The sequence below is a fragment of the Manis javanica genome, chromosome 13 (genome assembly GCF_040802235.1).
Source record: "Manis javanica isolate MJ-LG chromosome 13, MJ_LKY, whole genome shotgun sequence".
In the NCBI taxonomy this organism is placed as follows: Eukaryota; Metazoa; Chordata; class Mammalia; order Pholidota; family Manidae; genus Manis; species Manis javanica.
In genome coordinates this window covers 1,579,305-1,603,772 of record NC_133168.1, presented here as the reverse complement: position 1 = coordinate 1,603,772, position 24,468 = coordinate 1,579,305, and the positions used below count along the sequence as shown (strand labels likewise).

At 40.2% G+C, this 24,468-nt stretch overlaps 2 protein-coding genes across 10 annotated transcripts in view; one reads left to right on the top strand and one right to left on the bottom strand.

Annotated features, from left to right (window-relative positions):
- The window catches only part of SESN1 (sestrin 1), a 73,188-nt gene extending 67,616 nt beyond the window's left edge, over positions 1-5,572 (bottom strand). Inside the window, exon 1 of the mRNA XM_017644708.3 lies at positions 4,967-5,572. Within this exon, the coding sequence (XP_017500197.1) occupies positions 4,967-5,245 (279 nt within the window). The 5' untranslated portion in view covers positions 5,246-5,572. The remainder of the gene's footprint in view (positions 1-4,966) is intronic.
- A 419-nt stretch (positions 5,573-5,991) lies between these two features.
- The window catches only part of CEP57L1 (centrosomal protein 57 like 1), a 28,673-nt gene continuing 10,196 nt past the window's right edge, over positions 5,992-24,468 (top strand). For 7 of the 9 annotated variants that reach the window (XM_073220817.1, XM_073220822.1, XM_073220816.1 and 4 more), the window contains exons 1-5: positions 7,354-7,502; positions 15,064-15,229; positions 16,693-16,872; positions 17,692-17,813; positions 24,257-24,373. In XM_073220817.1, the coding sequence (XP_073076918.1) occupies positions 15,067-15,229; positions 16,693-16,872; positions 17,692-17,813; positions 24,257-24,373 (582 nt within the window). In that variant the 5' untranslated portion in view covers positions 7,354-7,502; positions 15,064-15,066. The other 2 variants (XM_073220819.1, XM_073220818.1) reach the window with 2 other exon arrangements.

The window sequence follows — 24,468 nt, the reverse complement described above, 5'->3', positions numbered from 1 at the left end:
TGGAAGAGAGAAGCTTAGAGACCAGGGGAGGATTTGCTGGGAATGTAGAGTTAGCAGAGGGCTTGAGACGCACAACCTTAAACTTCTGCCTTTGAGTAGACGTGGCAGTAAAAAAGAGAAATCAAAACAAAATCACTAAAATGCCAAATGTACTTTGAGAATGTCCCTAATCTGTTTATTTTATAGCACCATTATAAACTATTTGTAATCTAATAAAATCTAAATTGCAACTTGACCAAAGCAACATATTATCTAGTTAGAGATAAGAGCAATTTTAATGGCAGCCTCTAACTGGACTGCCTTCTGTCCCCCTTCCTCACACAGAAATTCTTTGTTCAAATGATGGGGCTCTCCTGGCCTTTAGGGGCTGCATGTGGATTAGTCCAACCCCAAACAGAAATGCCCGATTTCCAAGCCAAGGACTAGCTTAACAAAGGGCATGTGACCCATCCCAGTCAACAGATACTGAGAAGTCTGCGAGAGGATTTCTGGGAAAAGCTTTTCTGCCGAGAGATACGTGTGCAGGACCTCTATCCTTCTCAGCTCCAGAGGGCCACCAGTGTGCATGGTGCCCAGACTGCTGCAGCAACTGTGCAAGCGTGAATGGAGGCAGCATTCGTTCTGCTAAGGAAAGGGGAGCAAGAACACAGGGGGCCACACTGTAATGTCGTTCAGCTAATGAATCAATCCATCAAGCTTGCAATCACATGACCACCAGACTTACTATATGAAACGATAAACCTCTTACTGTTAAATCTACAAACTATACATCATCCAACTGGATACGCCATCTGAAACCAGAAGTGTAAATTCGCCTCATACCCACAGCTAAAGAGTCATTTCTCCCTGGGAGATAACAATCACTTTAATAAACTGAAGTCTCCTCAACCCCACTTAACAAAGGTGAGTGAGTACTTTGTTACTTGATCTAAATTTCTATCTCAAGCCAAATGACTTGCAGACAGTATTCATTGTTGGCCAGGTTATGAGAAAAGTTACGTTTTCCTTTTTCATGGTGCGGAAATGAGAATGATCAAGTGACCATTCTTGGAAAAGTCCCGGGCTATGCCGGACTCCTCGTCACCTTCACGCACATACACACATTCATGCATTGGAAAGAATGCAGCTCATGAGAGGACCGCAGGAGTGCCTTGGGCCAGTGTCAATACTTCTGTTCCTTGGTTTAGGGAATCAAGCACATCAAAAAGGTATTATGGGGCAAAAAACCCCACAAAAATCAGCAAACAGCATAAATAAAGCCTCCTGTTCTCATGAATAGAAGGCCTTCCTCAAAAACAGGGAACAAATTTTATTGATCTTCCAGTCCTGAGTAGTACAGTTCAGTTTCAGGTCTGGCACAGAATAGATGTGTTGAACAAAAATGTGTTGAACAGATTTAAGTATGTCAATGTGCAATCACTACACCGGGAACAGCAGTGCAAACAGGAATGCTGCCTCCCAGCGTGCCTGCTTTTTCACAGGTTTATAAAGCCATTGTGAGTTGAACCCATCCCACCACCGCCCCATCTCCCCTTCCTGCCTCCAGCTCTGAGCTGACCTGTGCAGTGAAGGGCCGTCAGAAGGGCTGCAGGAATGCAAACTGAGGCTCAGCTGTTGCTGCTTTATTAATGAATAGAAGAAAACATTATGGAGCGCTACATTTGAGCCATTTGGTCCCATATGAGGAGGATGCTAGAGGGTGAGCAGTGAGGCTGGCATGGTAGTGGGAGTGAGATGATGCTGGACATTGGGTGACATTCTCAAGACAGTTAAATTCTACATTACAAGATCTTACGCAAGAGAGTAATGTGGTCAGATTCTCACTTTACAGAAATGGCTCTGTAGGTACGTGGGGGGTGGGTATAACCGGGCGGCAGGCTACATCTACCGAAGAGTGAGAACAGCACAGGACCAGAACAGCGTTAGCAGGGGCGGAGATCCCTTTAGGACTGATTCCTAATCAAATGTATCATAAGCAACTTCATCTCGACATGTCTGCAGCAGAACTCATGATTCCCCCTAAACTGACCCTCTACCCCTCTTCTGTCACAGGAAATGACTGAACTATTTACCAAGTATTCAAGCCAGAAACTTGCTTTTGTTATTTCCTTCATCTCTTATGTCCAATTAAATACTATATCCTGTGCGTTCTAACTCCTAGCTGTCCCCCACCCCATTCACTTCCCCCCCCTATATCCCATCCCATCGTCATTTTCGCTTTGGACTAGCGGAACATCTACTTGCTGACAGGGCACACCCACTCCCAATTCCTGAAATCCACTCTCCGTATCACTTCCGAAGCAGTCCTTGCAGTTCAACACTAATCGTGTCACCATCCTATTCAAAATACCCTCCATGGCTTCCCATCGCTCCTAGGGCACAGTCCACAACTCCTAACGTGGCATGTAAGATCCTCTGTTATTTGGCTCCTGCCTAAGAAACAGTAAGAACCCCTAACGTTACTGCATGTTTCTTATGTGCTAGGACTGTGCTAGGCTTGGCGAGCACTGTCTCGTGCTTTTCTCATTGTGAGGCATCATCCTCGTTTTGCAGATGAAGAAACTGAGTCAAGAAGAAATCAGGTAACTTATCTAACAGAGTAGAGCTCATAAAGTAGGAGAGCCAGGTCTGACTCCATAGTGTGTTTAAGCTCCCGCGTCCCCGCAGGTGTGTACCCCACCCACGCCGCATTAGTTCTTAGAACTCATGTGCTCTCTCTTGCCACTAGACCTTCACACACACACACGTTCCCTACATCTGGAATGTCCGCCTCCCAAATTTCATTTTTGCCTGGGTAATATTTACTCATTCATCAAATCTCTGCCCGAATGTCACCTCCTCAGAGTTTTCCTTGACTACCTAAAATCACATTGCTTATTTGTTTACTTCCTCACGGTCTGTCTCCTTCAATAGAATGTCAAAATTGTTCACTTGTTCTTAGAATGGCATTCACCAGGGGGTTGAATAAACACCTGCTGAATGAGGTGTGAATGAATAATGTGGGGTGGAAACTCCCTAATCCATACTTTATTCAGACTGCTAAGAAACAAAAATAAGTCAAATATAAATTTGTTCACCCACTGCATGTTTATTTAGTGGCCTCTCGGTCCCAGTCAATACCCTTGAGAGCTTACAGCCCTCCTAGGGGAGACATGCATATATTGTGATGACAGCACAATGTAAGGAAACGCCTGTTGTAACTGTAGCAGGAATAAAGTGCAATAGACGCAGGGATGACAAAGAGCAGAAATCTACGGGAAACCTTCACAGCATAGGAGATGCTTTAATACTTTTGCAGGATGAATGGGTCTTGGCATATATATCACACACAGTCCATGTATTTCACTTATGAAAAGGGAGAGCACCAGTACATCTCATTTAATTCTCACAACAGCTCTGTCACTTTGTGTCATCGGTAAGATGTGGAAACCCAAGCTCATAAGTCAAATAACTTAACTTGTCCAAGGTTACGCACAACATTAATAAAGGAGGAGAATTTCATCCCAGGGTTTTCTGACTCCAGTGACCATTTATGTACCGTTACATCACAGTCTTTTGACCCTGTACTGCTCAGAGACTAATTACTTTTGTTTTCAGAACTGCTACCAAAATTGGTTATCTGGTTTCCCATTCCAATATAAACAAAGAGCAAAATGAAAGATTCAGGAAGAGACCAAGGTGAAGTATACTGACTGCAAGAGAAGGAACAGAACTACAAAAACTGAACCCCAAAATTAAAAATAAAAACACTCCCCCTCAGCTATACAACAGTGCCTGACGTGCAAAATGATGCACCTATTAAGGAAAAAATGGTTGCTGTAGTCATTCCAGTTTACAAGATAGGTAAGTTTCTTAAAGGGTAAACTTTAGGTATCCAGAAAATTAATTCCTCCCTGGTAACCCTGGATAAATGAATTGCAACGATTGTTTCCAAAGTGTTTGTGAGAAGAAATATCCCAAGATCTTCATTTTATGGATATGATTATTTTTCTGTTGCTTTAAACTAAATTCAACCAGAATAGAAAAAAGTTAATCTTAGCTTACCTATATACCCAAGTAAATTATAAATTTTAAAAACTTCTCAACATGACTTTGAACAAACATGTGGATCGGGTAATTTAGAATGACAAACATAAAGGGTTTACTGTCACACTTGATATCTAAAAGCCATCTTTCTCTTTAAAAAAAACCCTTCTAATAAATCTTCCAATAAAATAGGATACATTTATTACATATGAAACAGGAGGAAAACATTTTAGTCTGTTCCACTCACAACTTAGATATGTGAAAATGAAAAGACTAACAATTTAAGCAAACAGAGAAAGCTGGCTGAGTAATTTACCATAAGAGTGTTTCTACCATTCTCTCAGCCTGGGTCCAATTTTTCAATCTGAAGATGTCAGCTTTTTTTAAAAAAAACACAGGTTTTTATTATTTTATGTAATTCTTTTTTTTTTTTTTGAAAAAATAAAGGTCGCATGTAGAGAACAGACCCTGGCTTTTTGTTGTTTCACCAGTTGTCTTGAACAAGCTGACTAGAAAATATTTAATATCCTTTATCATTTTAGAGGCTTTTAAGTGTGAAACACTGGCACTGTAACAATGTGAACAGCTAGTGGCTACAGTTCCCAACAACATGTAACAATGAGTATGGGTAAAAGCAAGTCCTCACTTGTAAGTCACTGTAACTTCCACATATTTTTCCATGAGGAATGCAGTTTCTGCTAAAACTCTCTAGACAATAGGTATTCACTTATATTTGAAAACTGCTTTTCCTTTAGTTCATCTCATACAATTTGGACTCTAAATTCAACGTCTTACAGAGCACTCTAAACTTAAAACTATAGAGTGAATTCGTAGTAAGAGTTCGCGTAACAGCCTGCGAGAGGCAGACACGAAGGGAATACTTGCGAGTAAAACTGCACAGTACTCGGCAGGCAGGTGTGATCCTGCGGCTCCTCCTTACCTGGACGCTCTTCAAAATATGCTCGCTTTTCTCTCTTACGTCTTTAAAGGGACACCTCTTGGAGAGCATGAGCAGGTGAGCGAGCAGCTTATTCAGCCCATCCGCAGGGACAGCGTCCGAAAGCCCGTCTGGCGGCCGGCGGGACGTCTCTCCCCCCGAGCGGAGATCCTCGGTTTTCCTCCGAACGACCTGCCGGACGTGCTCCAGGGCCGCCTCCCTCGCGGCGGGGTCTCTGCTGCACAGGCCGTCCCACCGGACTTCGGGCTCCCCTTCAGCCATGACAACGCGCGGCTTTTCTTTGCAGTCTTGTTACGCTTCAGCGTGGACCCCCAAAAGCCCTTTGCATTTTAAAAACCAGAAACGTAAAAAGAAAATCACAAGAAAGCGAGTCGTCAAGAAAACACGTCTGGGTGACCTCTGGAACCGGCACTGTCTTCTCTGTCGATGGCTTCCAACGAGCGGCCGGCCCGAGCCACGGGCTCCCGGCGCGCGGAGGCGAGTCCCGTGGGGGCGCCGCGGGGTCAGCGGGGCCCGGCTCGCGGCGGCGCTGTCAGCTCCCGGCGCTGCGCTGCGGCTGGCGGAGGCCGAGCCCTCGGGCCATGCGGGCGTTCGCGGCCCCGCCCCGCCCTCCCCGGCGCCGGCGCCCGCCCCCCGCAGCTCCTCCCGCGCCGGGCACCGACTCCCGCCCGGCCAGCCCCGGACCCCGGGCGGGCGACACTCGTCCTTCCCCGGCGTCCTCGCGCACCGCCCCCCGAGCCGGCCGGGCACAGGGCGGCCCCCCAATCCCCGCGCGCGCGCGCCGGGCCGCCGAGGCGCAGAGCCCGCCCCTCCCCCCCGCCGCGCCGGTGGGGCCCGGCCCAGAGGGCGGGAGCGGCAGGGAGAGGGGTCCGCACCCCGGCCCCGCCCCTTTCCCCGCCCGGCGCTAACGGGGCCGCCCCCGCCCGCGCAGCCGCGACCCGCGGAGCCCGAGCCGCTGGGAAAAGCCCCGCCTTCCCACCCGCTACCTCAGGACCCCAGGTCGGCGCGCGGCCGCCGTCGCGGCAGGCTGTGCGCATGCGTCACGGTGAACGGGGAGCATGCGCCCTGAGAGGCGGCCGCCGGCGCCGGGCGCCTTCGGGCCGGGACGTTGGGGCTCGCTGGTCTGCGGGAGGTAACGAGGCGGCGCCTGGGGTGGGGGGCTGCAGGGACGCGGCACCCGGGGCAGCGGAGGGGGCGCGCGCACAGCCCCTGGAGAGCTTGAGTCCAAACTTAAGACTTAAAAATAGTGATGTGCCACCATCAATAGAACAAAAAGGTACCCTACAGTATGGGAGAATATATTCATAAATGACAGATCCGATAAAGGGTTGACATCCAAAATACATAGAGCTCCCACACCTCAACAAACAAAAATCAAATAATCCAATTAAAAAATGGGCAGAGGAGCTGAACAGACAGTTCTCTAAAGAAGAAATTCAGATGGCCAACAGACACATGAAAAGATGCTCCACATCCCTTGTCATCAGAGAAATGCAAATTAAAACCACAAATGAGATATCACCTCACACCAGTAAGGATCGTCACCATCCAAAAGACAAACAACAAATGTTGGCGAGGTTGTGGAGAAAGCGGAACCCTCCTACACTGCTGGTGGAAATGTAAATTAGTTCAACTATTGTGGAAAGCAGTATGGAGGTTCCTCAAAATGCTTAAAATAGACTTACCATTTGACCCAGGAATTCCACTCCTAGGAATCTACCCTAAGAATACAACAGCCCAGTTTGAGAAAGACAGATGCACCCCTATGTTTATCGCAGCACTATTTACAATAGCCAAGAAATGGAAGCAACCTAAGTGTCCATTAGTAGATGAATGGATAAAGAAGATGTGGTACATATACACAATGGAATATTATTCAGCCATAAGAAGAAAACAAATCCTACCATTTGCAACAACATGGACGGAGCTAGAGGGTATTATGCTCAGTGAAATAAGCCAGGCGGAGAAAGACAAATATCGAATGATTTCACTCATCTGTGGAGTATAAGAGCAAAGAAAAACTGAAGGAACAAAACAGCAGCAGAATCACAGAACCTAAGAAAGGACTAACAGTTACCAAAGGGAAAGGGACTGAGGAGGATGGGTGGGAAGGTAGGGAGAAGTGGGGGGGGAGAAAGGGGGCCTTACGATTAGCATATATAATGTGGGGGGGGCACGGGGCGGGCTCTACAGCACAGAGAAGACAAGTAGTGATTCCACAGCATCTTACTATGCTGACGGACAGTGACTGTGAAGGGGTATGTGGGGGGGATTTGGTGAAGGGGGGAGCCTAGGAAACAATGTTCTTCAGGTAATTGTAGATTAATGATACCAAAAGAAAAAAACAGTGACGTGCCTTTGTTACGCAGCACGCCGCGTCGGAGGAGGCAGGGCGCCCTCGCGTTGGCTTCTGGGATGCGGCTCCGCGCCGCCGGCGCGCTCTGTTCGCAGGGGAGCTGCGGGCCCGGGGCGCCGGCGAGCCCGCGGGTGGCGCGGGCCGAGTGGGATCGTCGGCGTGGTGAGCACCGTCGGCCTGGCTGCCGCTCTGCCTTCGACAGGCCTCCCTTCCCCCGTCCCCCCGGGGCTTCGGAGAGGCACAGCCGGGGGCGCCCCTCGGTCCCGGGAAGGAGAGGCCGCGTGCCCGCCGCCGGGGGCCCCTGGGGAGCGGCCGACCCCCCCCACCGAGGTCGGATGGAGCGCCTGCGGCCGGTGGGAGGGAGGCTCCCGCCCTTTGAGGGGGACCCGCGTGGGGTGCTCGGGAGCCCCGGGCGCTTGCACTGCACCGGGCTGTTCCGCGCTTTCTTTGCCCTCGTGACGTCCCACGCATTGTCTGAAAGCGAGTTCTCAAGTCGTTTTGTATGGGAGCAAAGGGAAGAATCCCCAGTATTTCCGGATGTGAATTTTTGCAGGCTTTAAGGATAACTATATGAAAAACCCATAAACACCTCCAAAATTTAGTATATTTAAGAGTCAATCAGTTCTTGACAGATTACTGTTTTTTGAAAAGTCATTCTACTAGAGAAAAGTCAAGGTGTGAAAGGCCGTCAACGAACTGATAACCGAGTAGGTTTTAATTCCTCACACTGCAGAATAGATGTGTTTATAAAAATTTAGCCTTGTTAGTGAAAAAGACACAGCCCCTATCTAATTAAGCGTCAGTTAGAGAAACTAAAGTTTAAATACACGGTTACGGTACAATATGATACCATTGAGATTGCTGGAAAGACCTCTTAGCCCAGTCTGGGAAAGTCAGGGAAATCTCCCAGGGTAGAAAACCAGAAGACCCGCATATGGGGAGTCGCCAAGGTGGTACTTTCAGGAAAAAAAAGTTCAAGAAACTGCAGTGAGCCAAATAATACATATTTTGGGAGGGAAAACTTTTTGTGTATTGAGAGACATATATTGTGAATTTTCCAGATAGTATCCGAAAGTGACCTATCCTTGAACGGATTTACAATTTTGACAAATAGGTCTAATTTGGAAAGCCTGGCAACATTAGAATGCTACTAGTTTAAATCAGAATTTTTTAAAATGAGAACGTTTTAGGGGTAAAAATACAAACCAACAGAACGTTCCTTTTTTGTCTCCTGGGCTCATCCTCCTTTGTCCAGACTGCAAAGGGCTGGGTAGTGTAGTATCTTAAGTCCAGGGCCCCTTTTTACTGCGTAGTTGCATGTGATCTCACCCATGCCCATGGCCTCACCACGCCTGTGGCTCTTACATGTACAGCTCCGTCCACCTCTGCCCTTCAGCTGTCACATACCCATTTCGTTGATATTTCTTCTTGGATATCTCAAACTGAACATTCCTGAAACCAAATGCATGGTTATCTCTCATGAATCTGATTCTTTTCCGGTGTTCTCTATTTCAGTTAAAGACACTACCACCCACTAATGAAAATTTGAAACCTAAGCATTTTTCTTGATTTCTTCCTGTCCTTTATACCTCTGTAGCCAAGTTGTTACTAAGTCTATCAATCATATCTCCCAAGTATACCTCAAATCCATACTTTCTCCAACATCTACATAAGCATAGTCTTTTCCAAACTGCCATTTCTTGCCAAGGTTATTGTAATCATGCTTATCCACTCTGGCTCTTCATTAGCTCTTCACACAACAGCCAGAATCACCTTTTTAAAACACACATCTCTAATCAGATTTTCTCTTAAAACTGTTCAGTGGTGTCCCCACAACTCTTAAAGGCAAAACTTCTTTGTAAAGCTGAATGTCACCTGGTCCCTTTCTTCACCTGAAGCCTCACGTAGTCTACCGCCCTCCCCTCTACTTTAGCCATACCGATCGTCGTCCCTGGTTCTCAGATTCCCTGTCATCCATTCATTCACTCATCTGTATCTGTAGAGTACCTTCCACAACAGTACATTAAGGCAATGCCACTGAGCACAATGTACAGAAATCCCTACTTTCGTAGAACTTGCATTCTAAGGAGAAATGGACAATAAATAACATACAGTAAATGAAGACAGAGGCAATGGGGAAGAATAAGAACCAACTGGGAATGGAGGGGAATGTTGTGGGGAGCAAGGTTCACCTTTAATTAAGGTTTCCAGAGAAGACCTAATCAAGAAGGGGACATTTGAGAGGATCTGAAGTCGGAGGAGGAGTCAGCCGTTCAGATTCCCGCAGGAAGAACGAATACTCGTGAAGAGAACAGCAGGAGCAAGGCCCGTGGGCCCTCACGTTTGAGACAGAGCAGCGTGGCTGGACAAATTTCAGTGTTACCCCAAGTGTAGAGCTCAAAAATGATGGTAAAAGCCTCAGTGAAAGATCATCATGTTTGTAAGTTTACATCTCTTCTAATAGAATTTGAGAAGTGAAAAACTAAAAGGTTACTTAAAGTCAACCCTTTTTATATAGAGAGAGTAATGGAGAGCTGAAGTTACTCATTGAGGTAAGATAGCAGGACTAGTTGGAACCCGCTGTCCCCATCACACCAGGGAATCCAAATGCCGAGGCCCGCAGTGCTTGAGGGGACACCAGGGTTTGCAAAGGCTAACGTACTTAGCGTCCCTCACTTTACTGATTGTGTATGAACCTAATAGGATTTTCTTTTATTCCTCTGTTCAAAGCAGGACAGATGGTGGCTATGAGATCTTTTTTGTGATTGTTCTTTTTTTAGATTTTATTCACTAAGAACGTAGAAGAGAGAAATTCTTTTTCTTGCTCCAAAGTAATTTTATGCCAATTGTTTGAACTCTGTTGCTCAGTTTTACTGTCTCTTTTATGAATCCTTATTTCATGATTTGCATTAGTGAGAAAATATTACATACAGTACCTACCAGATAATTCGGTTATCTCATGATTCTGTTGGGTACTTTGAAGGGACACTACAATTCTTTGGTGCCGTTTACTCAGACATACCAGAGTGGCTAGTCACTAAATCAAGTGAGCTTTAATAACACGAGCACTGCAGTCTTTAACCCTTTTTGTAGGAAGTCTCTTTCTTTCTCTTCCTTTATTCTCCTACACTGGAAACATGAATTTCTATTTGTACACCAAGGATGCTTCAGACAATTTGCTCTTTGTTATTTCTGTTTTCAGTTGTTATTTCGTGTTATCAATTATATATCATAATATTTTGATAGCTGTCTCCTGTGTAAAGCTGCTTTGAAGTCTCTGTATGTAGCTATTACCTGAAGTCTGTTCTGTGGATTGCTAATCTTAATCTCTCAAGAGGATCTCCACAAAAAGGTTTCTGTTGCAAAAAAATTTGGGGAATGCATACTCTATCCCTGTTACGGAAATTCACAATGATAGTAGAATATTAAATATACTGACAAAACTTGCAGGTGAAAAAGTTGGTTAATTTACTTTACCCATTTCCCCAAATTTAGTTGCCTGGAAATCTATTTAATTTAGAGAGTAGCTCCAATTAATATCCAGTGAAGCTAGTGCTTCATAGGAAACATTTTGGTAAATAGTGTTAATAGTAGGACTCTTTAGTGAGTTGTAGATTTGTAATCTTTAAATATCAGAATGATAGGTATAGTTCATTTTATTTCTTTAAGTCAAGTCTTTATAATTTATTTTCTCCCTTTATAACATGGATCATCCCTTCTCCCCAGTTGTTCCCTTCCCCCAAACAAATGTCTTTTTCATTTAGCTCATCTGTATTGAACCCCTAGGGAGCACTTATTAGAAATACGAAGATAAATAAAATGAAGTTCTGGCCCTCGAGGCCTAGCGCACCGATCTCATAGAGCAGGGGAGCCGTCTGCTGGGGACACCTCCTCTGCATCTTTTTGTAGAGATCCGTGATCAGGACGTTGCATTTATTTATTTAATAACATGAGAAAAGTGTTCTTCATGTATATTTTTATAAAGATTTTATTAACTGAATCTAAAAAGCCAAAGATTGTAAGGCACAGTGAAAGAAAAAGTATTGCCAAGTATAATTTAAGGGTAAGTCCTTATTTCAAAGAAGTAAAAGGTGCCCATTACCTATGCAAATAAGTATTAACTATTAGATGTATTTTATGTATTTCTACTACACTAATTGAATTAAGTGCAACAGATGCTTAGCGAATAATTACCATGTAATAAATACAGTGGATAAAAGAAAAGCGAATATATGGTCCCTTGCTCTTAAGGAGCTATAGAGGAGGGCAGATGTGTGCAGACAGGGCTAAAATGAAACTGTTTGTTAAAGCAACTGAATTAAATCACACAAATATCATTAATAAATACATTAAAGATAATGCAAATTAATGACAATTGATGGCTTTGTAGAAGTTCTGATGCCAGAGATTTCTGGCTTCTACTTCACACGCTTCTCTTTCTCTCGTTCTCCTTCCTTATCTGAAATCTTTTCTGTTCATGCTGTCCCTTTAGCTGGCTTCTGGTATTCTCTGACTCTATATGCCATCCATATGCTGACCGTGTCAGGATTTCTATTCTAGGCTGGACCTCTCCTCTGAACTCCACACTCCTGTATCCGATTACCTATTTCACATCTCAGCTTGGATGTCTCACACTTAGAATAGTGTTTGACACATATCAGTATGGTGTGAGTACCGGCCGTTATCTTTGTCATTTTAGTGAGCATCACCATCATGCACCCGACTGTTCGAGCTGGAAACCTAGGAGTCTCTTGATGTCTCCCTTCTCCTCCTGATCCAGTTCAGGAGCTACACCTTCAGAATCCGTCTTGCTTCGATACACTGTCTTCATCTCCATTGTCACCACACTGATCCATACACAGGATCATCTCACACCCGGCTGACTGCAAACGTCCTCAAACTACAGGCCTTTTAACACAGCGATGCAACCAGGCTTTGGTATCGAACTGCCTGGGTTCAAGCCTTGGTTCTACCACTTCAAGCTATATGACCTTGCTTGACCTCTCTGCCTTTATTGATTTATTTAAAAAATGGGAATAATAAAAATGTAATAGTGATAATAGTATCTACCTCATAGGCTTGGTAGAAGGATTAGATGAGATATGGCATGTACAGTATCACAGGTAAAATTCAGTAAGCGTTGGCCATTCTCAGATTTGCATAATATCAAGAGTGATCTATGCAATAATTCTTAACAAAATATTAACAAATTGACTTCAGTACTGCATTAAAAGGATCATTCACCATGTTCAAGTGAGATTCCAGGCCTGCAAGGATGGTTCAATATATGCAAATAAGTCTACACGATAAACCACATTAACAAAATGAAAGACAAAAATTATATAGTAATCTAAATAGATGCAGAAAAAGCATTCGACAAAATTCAACATCTGTTCATGATAAAAACTCAACAAAGTGGGTACAGAGGGAGTATACCTCAACATAATAAAGGCCATGTATGACAAACCCACAGCTAACATAATACTCGGGTGAAAAGCTGAAAAAGCTTTTCTTCTAAGATAAGGAACAACACAAGGATGCCCACTCTCGCCACTTTTATTCAGCATAGTACTGGTGGTCATAGGTATGGCAATCAGACAACACAAAGAAGTAAAAGGCATCCATATTGGTAAGGAAGAAGTTAAACTGTCACTATTTGCAGATGGCATGATGCTATATATGTAAAAAACCCTGAAGACTACATCAAAAAACTGTTAGAACTAATGAATGAATTCAGTACAGTAAAGTTGCAGAATACAAAGTTAATATACAGAAACATACTGCATTTTTATACATTAATAACAAACCAGCAGAAAGAGAAATGAACAATCCCATTTACAATTGCACCAAAAAGAATAAAATACCTAGGAATAAATTTAACCAAGGAGGTGACAAACCTGTACTATGAAAACTATAAAATACTGATAAAAGAAATTAATGACACAAATTAATGAAAAGACATACCATGCCCATGGATTGAGAGAATTAATATTGTTAAATCATCCGTACCACCCAAAGCAGTCTACAGATTCAGTAGAATCCCTATAAAATACCAATAGTATTTTTCACAGAACTAGAAAAGTATTCCTAAAATTTGTATGGAACCACAAAAGATTCCTTATGTCCAATTTAAAATGTGTTTACACATTTAACTCAAATTTTAATCTAATTTTTAACTTACCATTGGCATCTTGTGAGTAGTCATTTACTTTAGAAACCTCAGTTTTGAACGTATTTTTTTAATTGGTTACAAAATCCGATTTGTAAAATAATATATTTGGGACAGAGGAAGTAGACAGTTTCCTCCTGAAGACTTCAGTGTTAGTGACCAATGGTGAGATTTCTTTTTCTTTTCGTAATGGGGAAACTCATCAGGAGCTGAAAACTGAGTCAGATATACTGAGTAACCACAAGGTTCTTGGGGTAGCTTCAGCCACATACCTCTCTGTGAAGATACACAACCATTTTCAGAGTTTCTGTGACGACTTTGCTCTGTTGTGTTTTGAGGGAACAGCGACTTAGATGCAGACCAAGCTTGAGCAGCAGCAACCTGGGGGAATGGAGGCATGGTCAGTAAACGGCAGCTGGTGATGACAACAACAGCAAAGCCTGGTCACCTTTCAGGGGCACAGAGCATCAAGTATCCTAGCAAAACTTCTAGGCTCTATAACCTTTGCTTTAGACCAATCTGAGTGTCCTGAGACAACCAATCATGGCAGTGGCTAAGGTGGAAATCCTGTTGAGTGAAACGTGTCCTCTGCCCTCCTAGAAAATGTAGTCATGGGAAATGTCTCTTTTGCCGTGTGAATTGGGAAGGTAGTGAAATCTCTTAAAACATGCAGTGCTTAAAAATTGAAACAACCTTCTTATATAATGGAATTCTAAATTTACATTTTAAAACAGCTTTCTTAAAATTGTGCTTGTGAATTGTTTTTATGTGAATAATTATCCTGTTCCAGTGTAGTTATGAATTTAATTAGCATTAACTATAACCTATTAAGTGGAATACATTTCTAAAATATTCATATTACAGAAAGAAAAATAAAATGATTTGGGAAAGTTAAACCAAAAACTACCTACCAAGATGGTTAAAAGGGCTTCTTTCCCACAAACAGATGAACAACAAAAAGTGAAATCCCGGAATGCCAAAGCTAGTTTAGATTCTTCAGATTTGTGACCCTTCTGCACGAGATGATGAGAGCAGTAGTGGTAGTCAAGGGGTAGACTCAGAAACCGAAATATCCACTTACCCTTAAAAATCCCTTGGGAAGCCAGCACTTTGGAGGTCAACACACAGTCTTAGAAAATCAGATTATGTGGGTGGCTTGTGTTTCAAAACTGTTGTGTTTTAGATTATGTACTTTCTCTTGGAACCCTAGAGTTACACTGTTTGTAGAGAGCTGCTCAGATGAAAAGAGGTATATGAATCTATAATCAACTGAGAAACCAGCAAATCACTCACTCTGGATATATGCTCATTGAAAGTGAAGAAGAATTGTGTATACTGTTTGTACAGTAAATGTTTTCTTTTATTGCTGAGCTTGTTATAGTTTAATTTGTGATGATTCACAAAGATACAGCTCCATGGTATGTGATTATATATTAAAGTTTCACCTAAATTTTTGTCTAATACTTTTGCCACTCAAACAGGAAAGAATGAAGCTATTCTATGTCATTCCTTTATTCATTCCTTCCTTCTATATCATTCCTTTATTCTCTACAGGTAATGGATTCTGAATTAATGCACAGTATAGTAGGAAGCTACCTTAAACCTCCAGAAAGAGTAGTTGTTCCGTCATTCACTGAGAGTGATGAATCAGCTCAGACTCACCGTCCTGTGAACTTAGAAGTTACCTCTCCTAAAACGCTTCATAGTCCAAATAGCCAAGGTAATGCTAATATAAAATCTTACTTTAAATGAGGGGAATGGTACCAAGTATTTATGTAGAAAATAATGTGATTGTGTATTAAATCTTAATAAGGCTATGAATTTTGACTCTGTTAGTTTCCATAAACTTAGATAAGTTATTTAACATTTTATATTTTGGCTTCTTAAGCTATAAAATGCAGATTAATATAACCATCTGGACACATATTACAGGTTTATTATAAAAACATAGAAAATAAGAAAATATTCTTTGAAGAATAAAAGGTAGCATATAGAATGCTATACTAGATGATTGTACTACTGGTGAATTAAGTAGCCATGTCTTATTCAAGGATTAAATGCAGAAATTGCATCTATCCAAAATTACCCTTGAAAATTCCTTAGGAACTGGTACATTGGAGTAACTATAAACTACTAGTATTGTAACTTTTAAAATATGAAGTTAAGAGGCTCTTAAAATAGAATTAGGAAAACACATGACTCCATGCTATAATATGCCGTATGAATCATTCTCTAAAATGCTGATTATCATCTTGCTTTTTAATATTCTATAACAGTGGTCGCCATTAATAAGTAGCCTGGCTTTGTGAAGTAGAGCAACCACGAGAAATAATACTCAAAGTCTGTGAGCTATAGGTGCCACATAAAGAAAGATCAATCCGATTCCTCATTTGTAAGACAGTGATCCCCAAGAAACCACTTCCTAATTGGATATAAATTCCATTAAAGTTAACCTACAATGTGTAGTTATAGTCCAACTGTAGCTTTATGGTTTCAGTTTATAACCGAATAGAAAGTGCAAGATAATATTTGAGAATTTTATAGCTCTGAGCTTATTGGAATCATGAAGGTATTAATACAGCTGAATAAAAATTACAGTGGTACATGTGTACTGCTTATAATCTTTCAAGCCTTACAACTGATGTGGAAGACATCAGTTGAACCACTAGGTTATAACTTTTGTATAGTTATAAAAAGAAACTGTGTTCTACCTCTTATGTCCTGATTATTAACACTGTATCTTGGACAAAGAAACAATAAGTGTTTGTGGTTTGACTGAAACTGAACACACAAAGAACTGAGAAAAACCTTTAACTTTAAACCCACATTTCCATGTTAATTAGTGGACACTATATTTTAATTTCTTAATCCATACTCAGAATCTTATGTCTCCCAGAGTGTACATTATCTTTTTTAATTCTTTTAACTTGAAAATATTTATTTTATTGTCATTAGCTTTCTCAAACCTAGAAAAATTACTAAATAAAATCATAAATACATTATTTTTTGCAAGCTATATTAGAGAAAGTTTGTCCTTTAGCGTTTTAGTCATTTGTGAAGAATATACATTACTTGTATATTTTTCTGGCTCACAAAAATATAAAGCTCACTTTTATAAGCTACTATGTATGATTGGTGTTCAAAAATTCTTACTTAAAATATCAGGCGATTTTTTTCCAACAGCTCTTATTTTAGCCTTAAAAGCTCTTCAGGAAAAGATCCACCGTTTAGAGTTGGAGAGAACACAAGCTGAAGATAACCTGACCATTCTTTCCAGAGAAGCGGCGCAGTATAAAAAGGCCTTGGACAGTGAGACAAACGAGAGAAATCTGGCACAGCAGGAGCTCATGAAGCAGAAAAAAGGTAAGAAAATTCAGCAGTTCTCAGAAACAAGGGGTTAACCAAAGTTTACAAGTGTGAAAATCATAAGCACAGTCTAAGAGAATTCACTCAAATCTTTGTTCGTATATACATTCAAAACTTGAGTCTTTGTTCTCAGACATTTTGATAATTGCAATAGATGGATATAACTTTGAACTTACCTCTATTATATCTGTTACACCCATTCATAAATCCTTGAGATTGAAAGAAAAATTAAGTTTTAGACAGTTGTGTTTAGAAATTAGAATAAAACAATCTAGTAACAAAAATGAGGATTTTATTTAACTCTGAAGGTTAATTAGAGGAAATGGGCAGGCAGGTGGAGGTATCTGTGGACGTCATGGAAAGGACATCTGGACACAGGCTTTAGGGATTTAGAAGGTAAGTTCTTTATAAAATTTCATACATAAGGTTCAAGCTTGTGTTTCAACTTACAAATAGAATGAAAAAATTGGGAGAAAAATGTTCTGAGGTAATTGGACAAAATTGAAGGAAAGAGCTGAGGAAAGTACGAAAATTAAAGAATGTGAAAGAGATGGCTTACTTGTTAAGGAATTAACTTCTCTGCCAGTGGCCAAGAGCGGAGTGGACGCCGGGGAGAACACAGGCCTGGGTTTCCTGGGAGGGAAGAAACGCGCCGACGGGGAGAGACCGGCCCTGAGAGGGTCGGCATTTAGGACGAAAGAAGCTTTGGCCTTTTAGCTCCTGATTGAATTCATGTAATTCATTCCTTGTGATAAGCGAATCAGATGTACGTGCTAATCAACTAACCGACCCACTGTTACTGTTTCTTTTTCGGAGACGTAAGCGCACAGCTCAGCGCGGCGCAGGCTCACTGCGCTCTTCTAGAGAAGCAGCTCGCGTGCGCAAAGAGAATGGTTCTCAACGCAGAGCGGGAGAAGAGTATGATCCTCGAGCAGCAGGTGAATGTACTTTCTATTGGAAAATAAAATGATTCAGTGTTTCTGAAGAATATTCACTGTCATGGGAAAGCTGTCATATAACCGTAAGTAGAATCTAGAGCATCTAGAGCAGTATTAGATTTCTGCTGACAGTGATGCACACCAGTTCATTTGGACCAGCCTTTCTGCAGAGGGAAACAGGAAAGAGTGGACAGGATATTAAAGAAAGGAAAGAAGGATGGAAAGACAAAAGAAAAGAAAGGGAGGGAGGGAGAAAAAAGGAAAAAAATAAAAAATACACAAAGGCATTGAGAATTAACAAGGGGATGAAAAATCACCACTTTGGAATCTGTGTGCAGACTTAAATCCAAAAAGGTGAGCCTCCAGAGAAGCTGGTTTCAGCCCCCTCTCTTCTTAGGGCATTTCCGATTCCAGAATAATCAGTTGAGAGGCTAAATAATGTTTTTGGCATCCATCCTATAGGACTAAGGAAATTAAAGTTAGAGTCCAGGGCCTACCAAGCGTAGGAACCCTGGTAAATATCCTGTGCCCTGAATGCTTTGTAAGGATGAACAAGAAGGAACAACCCAGATTATAACTCTGCTCTGGATTTTCCAGAAAATCTTCATTTCTGAAATTGGATTAAGGTACCCCTGGATTGCTGATGTTCTCAGGGACATCGTATTATTTCTATAAATGTTTCTTCGACACAGCGAAAAAATTCCAAAGACAACCTAACAGTATATGAATACCCTCAGAAGTTAACTCCAGCCGAGTACTAGCTCTAAAAAAACAGACTTTAAAATGATTATGCTTGCGCTATAATCAAGGAGATAAAAGACAGGATAGAAATTTTTAATGGAACATTGGAAACTATAAAATGGCAAAGCAATATTTGAGAAAGAACTAAATAAAAATCATAGAACTGAAAAATGCAATACCTGATATTTAGAACTCAGTACATGAATCTAACGGCAGTTTAGAGAGATTGTGACTCCAACTAGACCAGTGAAGAGACAAAACGATAGTGAATTCAGGAGAGAGCGAGAGGCGTCAGTTAGAGTGAATAGACAACCTTACTTGTGATCGGAGTTCCAAAAAGAAAGGAAAGAGAATTGGACAGAAGCAAAATTTTAAAGACATGTGGCTAAGAATTTTCCAAAACTAATTTTTAAAAAGAATCACACAACAGATTCAAGAAGCTGTATAAAACCAAATCAGGTAAATAAAAAGAAATATATGCCTTAGACTCCTCATAATAAAGTAATAAGATAATGATAAAATCTTAAAAGCTGCTGGGGAAAAAATTACATTTTGAGGGACAATTAGAGTGACAGTTGACTTCTCAACTGAAATTACTGAATCCAGAAGACAATTGATTTATACAATTAAGGTATTAAAAGAAAATAACTGACAATCTAGACACCTATGCCTGGGAAAAATATCCTTCAGAAATAAAGACGTTTTAAGACTAACAAAGACTGAGATAATGTGTTACCAGAAGATCCATTCTAAAAGAAACACTAAAGGACATTATTCAGGTAAGGAAAATTATCTGGGCTGAAGGTCAGAAATGCAGGAAGGAATGAAGAGCAGCGAAAATGGTAAATCTAAATATTATATAAAACAACAATCATAATGTTTTATGTAATGTTTATATAAAAGGTTAAAATTAATGAGAACAATGGCTTATAAATTAGGAAGGGGTAAATGTAGTATAAAGTGTTCTAATGTCTTTGCATTGTCTTAGAAATGGGTAAAAGTGCCAATCAATACTGGATTTTAATGGTCAGGTATTTAATAGGTTTTTCAAGGAACTAGAAAGGTTGATTCTAAAATTCATACAAAAAAGCAAAGGTCCAGAAATAGCCAAACTATTCCGAAGAAGAATAAGGTGAGATCTTGCTCTATTACATACCGAAAAAATTATAATGCTATCAAAATTAGCATGATATTTGTATGGATAGACAAGTAGAATAAAGGAGTAGAATATAGTGAGAAACAGACCCACTTATATGGAAACTCAGTATACGAGGGTGCCATTGCGAATCATTGGGGAAAAGATAGATTTCAATAAATTATTTTAGAAAAATTGATTATCCGTGTGAGAAAAAAAATGAATTTGGATCCCTTCCTCACATCATACAGAAAATGAATCCAAATGGATTAAAGACTTAAATGTAAAAGGCAAAATTTTGTGATTTTTAGCAGCAAATGCAGAATAATGTCTTTTCGACCTTGGCGTATAGAGGGATTTCTTAAACAAGACACAGAAAGTAGCAAAGCAGTAGAAGAATGGACAAGGTTATGAAGAGGCACTTTGCAGGAAAAAAGAAAAGTGGTCATACCTGTATAGAAAAGTTGATTTATCTCATTAGTAACGAGGGAAATGCAAATTAAAAGCACAAGATACTACTTGCATCTACCAGATCGGAAACAATTTAAAAGTCTGACAATTCTGAGTGTAAATGAGGATAAACAATCTCGGAACAACCACTTTATCTATAGAATTGTTATTTTACTTTATAAAATAACATAGAAATTCCTATCCTAGGTAAATATTGTAGATCAGTGACTATAATAGTTTTTAAAGTGTTTTTATTGAGGTATAATTTATATGCAGTGAAGTGCACAGATCTTAAATGTACAGTTCAGTGATTATTGAGAAATACATATACTTGTGTAATCCACAGCCCTTTGAAATAATAGATCATTTTCATCACCCCAGAAATTCTCTGATATTCCCTGCTCTTCTCCCCACCTCCCAAGAAGGCAACTACTATCCTTATTTATTTTACCTTAGATTTATTTTGCCTGTCCTAGAACTTCATTTAAATTGGATCATGGAAAATGCACTCTTTCGTTTAACAAAGTCTTTGAGATAAGTCCATGTTGTATGTGTCAGTAATTCATTCCTTTTTATTATCAGATAGAGATTCATTTATAGGTATGCCACAATTTGGTTATCCATTCTTCTGTAGATGGGTATTTGGCTTGTCTGGAGAAATTATGAATAAGCTGCTATAAACATTCTTGTACAAATCTTTCTGTGGGCATATGTTTTAATTTCTCTTGGGTAAATATCTAGTAGCAGAATTGCTGAGTCACAGCGTAGGCGTATGTTTATAAGGAATTACCAAAGTGTTTTCCAAAATATTTTCTTCTAGAAGCTTTTAGTTTTCATTTTCTCTGTGATTCATCTGGAATTAATTTTTGCATGGTGAGAGAAAATGTTCAAGGTTACATTTTTTCCAGGTGGATGTCCAGTTTTTCTAGCACCGTTTGTTAAAAGACTTTCCTTTCTGCCATTGAATTGTTTTGGCACCTTTGCCAACAATCAATTGACTGTATGGATAAAGTCTGTTTCGGGGACTCTGTTATCTCTGGGTCTATCTTTATATTAATACCATGTAACTTTGTAAGAAGTCTTGAAATCAAGTAATGTGAGTCCTCCAGCTGTGTTTTTTTCAAGGTTATTGTGGTTATTATAGAGTCTTTGCACTTATATATAAATTTTACAATCAGTATGGCATTTTCTAAAAAGTAAGTCCCCAGGCATTTTGACTGGGATCTTGTTAAGTCTATAGATCATTTGTGGGAAAATTTACATCTCAGAAATGTCAGATCTTCCAATCCACGAGCATGGTGTATTTCTCTTATTTTTTTAATCTTCTTTCTCTTCATAGTAGTTTGTAGTTTTTAATGAGAGGCAAATCTTTTGTTAAGTGTATCTCTAAGAATTTTGTTTTCTTAATACTATTAAGAGCAGGAGTGAATTTTTTTCATTTTTTTACTAGTATATAAAAATATAATTAATTTTTGTGTGACTTTGTATCCTGTGGCCTTGCTACATCTATTTATTATAGTAATTTTCATATTTTCTAAGGATTTTCTATATACACAATTATGTCATCTGTGAATAAAGAGTTATTTCTTCTTTTCCCACATTTATGGCTTTTTTATTTTAGTTTTTTCTCACCTTACTGCACTGGCTATTACAACTAATAATACACTATTAATTACAAGTGAAAAGGACTGACATCCTTGCTTTATTTATGATCTTTGGGGAAAAGATGCCAGTCTTTCACTAGTGTGACATCATCTGTAAGTTTTACATAGCTGTCTCTTACCAAGTTGTACAAATTGCCTTCTAAGTTTGCCGAACGTTTTTATCATGAATAAGTATCAAATGTTTTGAATTGCTTTTTCTGCATCTAATGAGAGAGTCATAACGATTTTTCTCCTTTACTGTTATCATGGTAAATTACATAGTTTGATCTTCAAATGTCAACCAATGTCACATTCCTGGTGTATATCCCAATTGATCTTGATACATTCTTTTCTACATTGCTTGATTCAGTTTGCTAATATTTCACTTCAGTATTTTTACTTAATGACTATGTCCGTGAGCGATCTTGGTTTGTGATTTTCTTACAATGTCTGGTTTTGGCGTCATGGCTTTGTTGGCCTCATAAAATTAGTTGGGAAAATTACTTTTTCTCCTATTTTCTGAAAGACGTTATGTTGGACTATTATTACTTCTTCCTTACATGTTTCATAGAATTAAAATTTGATAGAAGCTACCTGGGACTAGAGTTTTCTATGTAGAGTGTTTTTAAAGTATGAATTCAACGTACTTAACATACATAGGGCCACTCAGATTTTGTATTTCTTCTTGTGTCTATAGAGATGTTCTAGGTTTCATTCATGATATTGCAATTTGTATTTTCACTCTTCTTAAAATTTATCAATCTACCTTCTTTCTTTAAAAAGCTTAAATTTTTGTTTCTGTTTCATTGCCACTTTATTATTTCCTTTCTCTACTCATGTAGGACTTAATTTGCTGTTTTTTCCCCTACCTTTGTATGTTCCTTTTTTTTACTGATTTTAAAACTTTTATTGTTTCTTTTGAAGTGTTGTATTTTGTGACTAAAGCGATCCCTCTAAACAGTGCTTCACCTGCATCCCACAGATTTGGACATTTTGTTTTTTCATTATCTTTCAGCAAAAAAATGTTTTCTAAATTGTCTTTTTGAATTCTGTTGCCCCTCCTCTTCCTCTTGGGGCCTCTTCCGACCCTCCCATTCAGTAGCTGCTCTGCAGGTCAAAGTGCATATCCCCGCCTTACCCCCGCCGCGCAGGCCGCTTCCCGGGATGTCCGGCCCTTTCTCCAGCGCGCTTCGGTTACTCCTCTGCGCTACATTTTTTCTATGCATGTTGTAAAAGCCACAAGACATTGTTCTTTCTGCTTTAAATGGCCAACTGTCCTTTAAGGGAGATTAAAAAACAAGAAGAAATATATGTTTATTCACATTTTTACCATTTCTAGTGCTTTTTATTTCCTTGTGTAGATTCGACTTTCCATCTGGTGTCATTTCCTTCAGTCGGACGTACTTCTATAAACATGCTGGGAATTCTCTTAGCATGTTTTTGTCCAGGATAGCCTTTATTTCATCATCACGGGTGATGGACACTTTCAACTGGTTCTAGAATTCTGGGTTCAGCCTTTTTTCCATCGGTGCATTGGAAATGTTGCCACGGTCGTCGTCTCTCTCTCATGGTCCCGAACGGGACCTGCTGCTTTCCTTGCTCTGTGCATAATGCATCGTCATTTCTCAGGCTGGTTTTCAGAGTTTCTCTTCATCTCTGGTTTTCAGCAATTTAATAATGATGTACCCAAATGTGGTTTATCTTTGTATTTATCCTGCTTGGGGTTTTGTTTTGGGAGTTTTTTGTGGGTTTTTTTTGAGATTCTGAATCTATTACTTAATATTTTCACCAAATCTGGAACATTTTTAACCATTATCCTTAAAATAATTACTCTTATCTGACCTCTCTGTCCTCTCTTTCTGTGACTCCAATTGAACGTTAGACCATATGTCAAGACTCTGTTTATTTGGTTGTTTTAAAACGTGTTTTGTTTTTTAATAGACTTGATTTTTTTAGAGCAGTTTCAACATTAAAGAAAATAGAGCAATAGTACAGAGTACCCTCTGCCCCCCTGCTATTGCCATCACACTAGTGTGGTAACAAAGGCTATTACAAAACAACATGCGATGTGTATGCATGACTTTCCTCTTCTCTATGTTCTCTGTGTGCTCTGTTCCTCTGACAGCTGCTTCCTCGTGTCACAGAGAGCAGGTCGTCAGCAAGCAGGTGCGGCTGCCTTGTGAGGAGCAGTTCGGGTACCTTCCACCGATGAGGGTCTCCTTAGAAATGGTGTATAAAGACGCATAGAGGAGTTTATTCCATTGGTGCTAATATAGCATCTTTTTTTTGGCAAATTATATTTGTTCTTTAAAAGTATTTGATCTTTTTTTCTCTTAAGTACCTAAGGTATGTACATGTGTGTACTTGTTTCTTATGACAGATTTATACTGTACTTTGAATTCTCAGAAAATGTATTTATTCTTGAGCCATTGGCTTCGCTTGCCAAGTTCAGGTTTTGTTTTTATCCCTTCCAGGCCCAGCTTCAAAGGGAAAAAGAAAAAGATCGTCTGAAGCTGCAAGCAAAACTTGAAAAGCTCAGTGTCTTAGAAAAAGAATGTTTTAAACTCACAACAACTCAGAAAACTGCCGAGGTGAGCTTCCACTTGTTCCTTTTAAGTGGGGATGCCGGGAATAGATCTTTGATGTTAAGCGTGATTGGCACCATATATGAATATACAGTCAATCT